General features: G+C 43.9%; 1 protein-coding gene across 1 annotated transcript in view; it reads right to left on the bottom strand.

The window, feature by feature from the left end:
- Positions 1-1,144: 1,144 nt before the first annotated feature.
- Positions 1,145-8,733, bottom strand: part of Dnajc3 (DnaJ heat shock protein family (Hsp40) member C3) — a 42,977-nt gene continuing 35,388 nt past the window's right edge. The window contains exons 9-12 of the mRNA NM_022232.2: positions 8,457-8,577; positions 7,286-7,418; positions 5,790-5,938; positions 1,145-4,773 (exon numbers count right to left, since the gene is read on the bottom strand). Of these exons, the coding sequence (NP_071568.2) occupies positions 4,616-4,773; positions 5,790-5,938; positions 7,286-7,418; positions 8,457-8,577 (561 nt within the window). The 3' untranslated portion in view covers positions 1,145-4,615. The remainder of the gene's footprint in view (positions 4,774-5,789; positions 5,939-7,285; positions 7,419-8,456; positions 8,578-8,733) is intronic.

Here is an 8,733-nt window from a genome sequence, read left to right as displayed (position 1 = left end):
TCAGCCTGTTCTACAGGACGAGTTCCAGAACAGCCAGGGATTTGCAGAAGGTTGGACTCTGATGACCCAGTGCTCAGAACCGAACTCTTCTGTTGCTGCCCTAGCTTTTATCTTCACTGCTCTTACTTCGTGGACTTAAGTGCAGTGAAGCCCAAAAGTAAACGAAGGGTTTGTACACAACAGACTTTCGCAGCTTAGTTGTTTATGACAAAGATGCCAGACATCAAAGACCAGCCTGGGACAGTGGACTGAGACTGATTATCCAGACTCTCAGGGAACAGAAGTAAGCTTTCTAAAAGAATGATTACTGGGGGGGGGGGACAAAGAAAAAGAAATCAAAGTAAAAGAATAGAAAATTTCCAATGAGAGAGGGATTTCCAAAAGGGGAAGTCACCAACCAAACCCCTTTAAACTGGACAACCGCAGTCAGTGTGCAGGTTGTTAAGGTTCTGTTTATCATGCACTCATCTCCCAAGCAAGGATTTGCTCAAGGAGGAAAAAGGAGAGTTGCTGAGTACAAAGTGCAGGCCTTAAGATGGCGGCCTGTTACAGGACAATGAAGCCAGAACTGAGGATGAGCAGTAACGGGGGCTGTGTCTGCTGAGGGAAAGCAAGCCAGAGGCTCTGAGAAAGAATGCTGACCCCCACCCCCGCTTCTCTGTCAGCCAGCACTGGCCTCCTTTACCTGTTGACATCTCTGTTGCCATGGTACCAAGATTGCCTATGGATTTGGACGTTTCTAACCTTTCTGTAAAAGTTCTATATACATTTAAGTATTTTGTTTTTCCTTCAATATAAAACATGTAACTGAAATTAATAAAGCTGCCTTTGTTGCTGCTAGAAGCCATGGCACACAGGGGTGTGTGTTCAGATGAAGCCACTTGTTACACTGTAACACTAGAATAGAGGGTTAACCCACTACCTTAAGTCCCGTCGTCTTCCTAGAACGTGGTCATTTAAAGGGTCTCGTTAACACAGCTGCCTGCCTAATGTGCTCTGCTCTCTTCCTTGTAGCTCACATAAAGGAAAGCCCTGTCCTCGACTCAGTCCTGGTTTTACGTGAAATAAAGGTAGTAACAGACTACCAAGATGGACGTTCTTAAAGTTTAAACCCAAAGGCCAAACATGAATCAGAAGCAAGAAAGTGGTGGATATGACCATAAATATTTTTATTAAATGTGAAAATACACGGGCATAAAAATACTGCCCATATTCATTGACATGTGTAAGCCCCAGTTGAAATAATTTTAGTTCCTTTTGTATTAAAACACTAAATTGAGATGGATTAAGTCAGGTTTGTACCATTTAAAACAAATATAAAGGTAAGAGTAATAATTTATCAAACGTCTCTAATGTTTACCTCCCCTGTGCCCACATCTCTTTGCACAGGTATCTCAACCACAGACAGTGCAATGAAACCTGTCGTTACTGTACACAGAGCCACGCAGTGGCTAATTTTACTCTTAAATCATTCAGCAAATGAGATCATCTATTAAAAAAAAAAATACCTCCCCCCCTTTAACATCATTTGAAATTACAGAATAAATGCTGCCACTACTAGAAAAGGAATGATACGACCTGGAAGAAGATCAGATTAGAGGTTACCATTTCCTCTCCTCCCTCCATCACTACGGCAAGGTCAAGTACATTCACGAAAGCCGTCCTCACTCCCGTTACCCAGACGCATCTGTAAGACAGGGCGGCACACGAGGGCCTGCACAGCCATGTCTAACTAGTGCAGCTTACCTCCTTCTGGTACACGCCAGCTTCTGACCACTTCTTTGCTATTACAGGAATACCCAGGAATGAATAATGGTGACTACTGACATTTTTTACTTAGTTATCCATAGTCCTCTCTCACATTTCGAGGATGTGTGTTTAAATTTGGTATTTTTGAGTGGGGCCTAAAGTCCTAGTGACATCCTATTGCAGCCCCACATTCTGGGACTACAGGCATGAGCCTGCTTACGTTTAAAAAAAAAAAATTGCATTCATTATCAGAACTCCAGTGACAAATCTGCATACTGCTATTTAAAAACAGACTTTTAACACTGACTACAGATAATTTTAAATTAAGATGTTACATCCAATTCACATTAATAAACTACCGAGATGTTTTTCAGGTTTTCTTCTATTCATAGAAAGAGTAAACTTTTAGAAATGAGAAGTGAAATAGGAGGAGTGGCCCCTCTAGCAGAGGCTTCTCCTCCCTCCTGAGCAATGAGCACTAGACACAGCCCAGTGGCCATGCACTTAGGAAGCTCACCACAAAGGAGGGAAAGTCTATGAACAGAACAGAGTGCAGCCGAGGTGAACTTCAATCATACTTTTCCCAGAATTACCACAAAGGTTACCTGCACTTCCTAAAAATGGAAATTGGAATGCGGAAGCAGTTCTGCAGAAAGAAAAGGAAAAGGGCAGAGAATGCTTTGTTGGTAGTGTGGCTCCATGGTGCCTGCCATCCAGTGTCAGGCAGGTAGAAGGAGCCACTGTTTGACACTGTGACTCTGGGACAGCACGCAGGCTGGAACACACTGGGCATCCTTATCTCACCGCTCAGAACTACCTCATCTGCGTGGCAGCTGCCTTTGGCACCAGAGTTTGCAATGAGAAAGCCTACTCTTCAGTTACAAGTAGGAGGGAAAAGAAAAAAAAAAACCTCTCTGGGAAGCAAGTTAGGAGGCAGCTAATGTGGGACACATGCAGGATCCATGCAGCCCACCTTAATTTAACCCTGTCAGCATCCCTCTATGTGGGAGGGGAAGCACAGTGATGCCTCCTTTGTTCTGCTGGTGAGCACGGCTCTTTGCAAAGCACACGCACAGATGCCATCACTCCAATTCACAACTGTCAGTGACATCATCACAGAAGGAGTCAGACTGAAAGACAACTGCAACATAAGTTGCTAGCGTAAGATTATTAGGACTTGAAAACACAAGAGTGTTTTATCTCCCTGCAGTGCCTCACCCTGGCTTGGATGAACTGAATATTTGGTAGAGGACCTGGCATGGAGCTCACTCTGTAAACCAAGCTGCCTCAATCTCAGGAATCCATCTGCCTCTGCCCGTCTCTACTAGGGTAAAAGCTGCACGCTTTCTTGCCTGCCCTGAATGTTGAGACACTGAGGTGAGATGAAGGCTGAAAGGTGTTTGGAAATGCACCATTAGGTGTTCAGTAAGGAACAGGCTCCTGAGTGAGGCCGAAAGCACTCACGTGTTTGCCCAACTCAACCGTGCGATTCTTGTTCTTGCATTTCACACAGTCCTTTTCTACATCTCCCCAGGATGACTACGGGTTAAGAAAATGACCTGGGCTTGGCTACATTCGTGCTCCCACAATCAACTGAAATGTTTCATTTCATAAAAGCGACATATTAGACCTTTATGCCCAAGCTCTCTCACAATGTTAACAAAAAAAACAAAAAAAAAAAACAAAAAAAAAAAACTTTCTAGAATAGAGGTGATAATTCTTACCAGAGTATTTCATCAGTAGTTCCATAAATATTCAATGTTCTTGATTTAGCAACAGATTTTTTAGGACAAAGTCTTCAGTATAAGATACTGAATAGTACATTTCTTAAAGTAAGAGGGACAAAGAATGTCTCGGGCAGGAGGAAGTGCCATCTTGTTATGTGAGGTGATAGAGGGTGCACAGCAGAGCTGGATGGATTTGCAAGTCTCTTCTTCTCAGCAGAAAAATAAACCAGGGAACATCCAGTCTAAAACCCAGCACACAGTACAGCCAAGACAGCTGGACTAAACGTGTAGGGAAGGAGACGCTGCCTCACCGCGCTGCCTAAGAGGCAACCATATGCTCTGCTCATGTTCACAAATTTCCATTCCTAAACCAATTTTGTGACAGGAAATTTCTACCAAACAACTTGGAACTTCGCTTCTTAAAAAGTATATGTCAAACTGACTTTCAAAAGTATTATCTAAAATACACAGAGCCTCTTTCATATATTTTAACTTACTCTGTTTAGTTTAACAATTCAAGTGAAATTGGTATTCTCCTATAGATATAAAATAACAACAAAAACACTCCGAGCCAGAGTCTGCACCTGGCCTTATCACCTACCACCTGCCCGGAAGCTTCCGAAAAGATGGCCTCCTGCCTGCAGTGAGAGCTGTGCTGACACAGGCACAGAAATACTTGCAAGTGAATGGACTGACCAAAGTCTAAGCACAACTGTTACTCAGAAAATAAAGCTCAACTATTCAGCTCCCTTAAGAATACTGAGACACAAGCCATCTAAGGATCACAGCTCCTCCTCATGGTTGGTACACAGGCCTGAATAGACTCTGTCTGCCCCAGGGTGACAAATGCATATTTAATGCCTTTTAACCCCTCCACAGGGTAACTACCTCAGACTACTTCTCCCAGAAGTCACAAAGTGAGAGTCCTGCTCTGTCAGAAATACAATTCCTTGCTTCCCACCTTGACAGCCCCATCAACCTTAAGTCTACAGTAAGCACAGCTTTTTTTCTTCAAACAACTCTTTGGTCGTAGACAAACTAAAAGATTTGTTCCATTTTGTTTCCATTAGAATCCCAAACAAAATTTGTTTTTAATGTTAAAAATAATAATAAAGAAGAGGAGCAGTAAAATAGCTGGTTTAATTGAAGTGGAATTTAAATCTAAACGGTCCGCCTGAGCTGAAGGGATTGAACCCTTGCCATGAGTCCCAACTTCTGTGGAAGGGATTGCTACCACCTCCTTGCTGAGTCTCCGCATCAAGAGGGTCTTCTCCGTCATCAAACTTCCTTCTCATTTCTAGAAAAGAAAAAGCAAGTGAGGACCCATGTAAGAATCGAAGGAATTTTTAGGTGGGTCTTCTGTATTCCAAAGTATCTAAGGAGCTTCCTGGGGCTCTTTGGCCCAACAGGTGACAACACACAAAGGACACAATGAGGCACTCTCAGGGTTGGTGGGAGGGGACAGGACTCCCTTAACACCTCCAAATCCCTAAAGAGACTGACTCTGCTCCAAACAGTACACTACACTACATTACAACTTGCAATGCATTTTGCATTCAAGAAACAGAACAGTACAGACGTATTCAATAACAAAGTGCTTACTGGTTTATGACTTTACTTGAGACAAAAGGCATTTCAACTCTGTAGTATAAATGGACGCACAGAAAAGATTTGTTCAAGGAAAACTTGATTTCCTCGATGTTGAAACTTCCTGGCTCCAATACGAATGCCCATCCCCACCCATATGACAAGGTACATGTATGAAGTCTTAGCCTGTCTCCTTCACATGCAGATCAACCAGTCCATCTGTTCAGGTGACTTGGGGCAAGCCTGCTGCTGACAGCCATGGGTACAATAGGCCAAGCTTGTGACCTGGTCTCCTCTTTTGTTGGCCAGCTTGGCATGTGGGCTTCCTCACCAGAATCCTGGGTCATTAGGGAACTTGGTACCGAGAATCACCTATCACTGAGCTGGGAAGCCAACAGAGTCTAAGAGATACCTGTGTTATGTATGATCAGTGTGGTTCTTTCATATGGTTGCCAAAAAGAGAAGAAAAAGAAAGAAAAGAAAGAAAAGAAAAAACCTAAGAAGTGACAGGAGCTTGTTCGAGTAGGAAAAAGGTATCGCACATTCGATATTCTTTCCACTAACTGTTTGCCTGGGCAAACTCGGGCCGGGAGAGGCTGGTGAGAGCGCAGGGCTCAAAGCACCCACAGCCCTGCAGCTCACCCACCCGGGTGCTCCACACCACCTAGGCCGCAGGGACGGGAAAAGCAGGAGAGAGTTGCTGCAGCTCGCCAAGAACAGAGGTACCTGGGTCGGAGAGGACTTCTTTAGCGGCTGCTATGTCAATGAACTTTTTCTCTGCTTTTTTCTTTTCCTCTTCACTCTGGAAATTATCTGGATGCCACTGCAGTGCTAACTTTCGGTATGCTTTAATGATTTCTTGTTTTTTGGCATTTCTGGAGGATGGGAGAAGTTATTTAGTATTTGTCAGGAAAAAAGTACTTCACATTCAATGTTGTTTCTACTACACACAAACTCACAAGGAAGAGATGGGTCTAACTTCCTTTCATAAAAATCCACAGGCACTGTGCTGGTATCCTTTCAGATCTCAGTGGGAGAGGGCCTGCCTTGCATATGTAGCAACCTGAGCTTCATCACAACACAGCAAACAAATACTGTAAGCTCCGTGTGTGTAAGGGGAGGGGAGGAAGGAGGGAGGGAGGGAGGGAGGGAGGGAGGGAGGGAGGGAGGGCCACCTGATGATACACAACCCTGTTTTCTTAGAAGTTCCAAAGATGTAAGTCAAAGATCCGAGACAGCGTACTGTTCTAGTCAATTTTGTTTTTCCTCCCTTTTTGGGCCATACGGATATTTGGGGGCAAATACTGAGGATTGATGCAAGGCAACCCCACTACCATGGAGCTAAGCCCCAGGGCTTCCTGAGACACTTCCTACCAAGCATCTTGGAATGTAGTACAGGTCTTCACAGCTCTGACCTTCTGAGTCTCCACACTATCATGAGCTTAGGTTTCTTGGGCATTAAAAAGACTTCACACCAGAGATGGTAGTGCAAGCCTTTAATCCCAGAAGCACTCTAGAAGAGAGGCAGGTGGATCTCTCTGAGTTTAAGGGCAGCTAGGTCTACATAGTGACTTCAGGCCAGCCAGGGTTGTAGTGAAACCCTGTCAATCTATTGATCAGAAAAAAGAGCGCACGCGTACACAGAATCTCTTTTGAGCCCCTTACTGTAGGTTAAGTTTACTTGATACTATAAGAGCTGACAGCTACTTGGGTTCTTACTTTCTAGATACAATTTTTATTGTCTGTATATGTTGCTTACGTGTGTGACCATGTGTGTGTGCAATGACAGAGAGCCAGAAGGGAAGGTCAGAACTGGAGTTAGGCATGGTTGTGAGCCATATCAAGTGCTATTAACCCAAGTCCTCTCTCCAACCCGGAACACTGGGTCTTATGAATAACAGCACAACTTTAACTTTAGGCCCAGGGGAGGGCTTCCTTTCCCTTCCCATAAAGTGCAACTCTACTTCTGAACTTTCCCACGAGTTGAGGTTGGGACTTTCTGATGCCCCAGCCTTCGTTCACACCACCCCTCTCATTAGTGCACTACAGAGTGTCTAAAACAATGCCTGTGATATACTGAAGATAGTGCACGATGTTACAGACGCTAAGATAACACGACTGAAGTAACCTAAGTGAATGCCGTGAGCCAGGTTACAACAGAAGGAGCTAGAGTAGCTTTAAAGCAGTTAATTAAGTACAGCATGCAAGCTTGAGTAATTCACCTTTTTACTCCCAGGATTTTGTAATAATCCCGCTTCTGTGACTGTTTCAGTAACCGCTGGGCTTTCTCTAAGCCTTCCCGAATCTGCTGATCGTTTTCGTTCTGTTCCTGGGCAGCTTCATAGTCCTGGATGGCTGTCAAGACACGGTTAGGAAAATGCCTTAAGACGACGCGTCAGTGCCTTACATTCTCGGCCAACTCAGTCCCAGGTCCTCACCGCCGGCCCTTGGCTCACTGTTGCTCCCTAGAGCCTAACTTGTACCAGCTTCATAACTGTTTAAACTCCATTCATAATAGGGGCTGAAGTTCTCACTCCCGTTTGACAGAACTCACTGCAGTTGGTTTACTTGTCTACACCCCAGATCGTCTCCCCACACTTGCTTCAAGTAGTGTGACATTATACAGAGCAATCTTACCACCACTAAGACTTAACTGACCACTGCGTAGCAAGGACAGTAAGACATGGGAAAGGAGACCAGCATTAAGATCCCTGGTTGATGTTTGGGAAAGCAAAAGGTACAAAGGGAGCTGGAGGGACCACCAGCTCAGTACTGCCAACATGATAGCCATGTCAATAAAAACCAACGTCCACAAAGACCTAGCATGACAGGTCTGGAGGGAATTTGCAGTGCATGGTTGGAAAGTATTTGGTATCTAACAAGCAAACAGAATCAATGAGGCAGGGCTGAGATTCATCCTTTAAAAGTAAAGCTAATGAAGATTATTTGTTCATGGGTAGTAGGATGCTGAATTTCAGGAACATTCCAATATTTCTTAGACTCACTATGCCTGGGAGTCTAAAGTCTAGCTATGACTAGACCGTGACTAGAAACTAACTTTGAGTGACAGCCCTAAAGTTGGGGGTCACAGAATCATCTTGTTGGATAATGTATATGCACACTTTGTGTGTGTATTATACGTGCTCTCATGGTCCACTGACACGGTTTCAACAGAACTCTCCTCAGATGCTATACCTATTATGGTCCACTGAGACAGAATAATTCCTCAGATGCTATACCTATTATGATCCACTAAGACAGAATAATTACCAACTTTTCAAATTCTTAGCCATGTGCAGATACATCTGTTCAAAATTAAATGCAACTGAACATGTGCTGGTTTCATACACTTTAACCTTTAGATACTGCGAGTCAAATTCCTTTAAAAGTTACCTTCATCATACATTTCCTCTATTAGATAGGCCTCCGCTCGATCTTTCAGAGCATTTACATTGTCGGGCTCCAGCTGTAAAACTTCAGAGCATATTTTAATGGCTTCGACTGGCTTCTCATCCTAAAAGTAAAGGTAAAAAAAGATGGAGTGGTAGTGCTTGCCTGTCATGCATGAGTTCTTGAGGTCAATACTCAGTGCCAAAATAAATTAAGAACAAGCATAGTGGACCAGAGAGGGAGGGATGGCTCGGTAGTCAGGGCACAAAATGAAGGAAGC

This window comes from Rattus norvegicus, chromosome 15, assembly GCF_036323735.1.
Source record: "Rattus norvegicus strain BN/NHsdMcwi chromosome 15, GRCr8, whole genome shotgun sequence".
NCBI lineage: Eukaryota > Metazoa > Chordata > Mammalia > Rodentia > Muridae > Rattus > Rattus norvegicus.
This window is presented reverse-complemented; position numbering and strand designations above follow the sequence as displayed.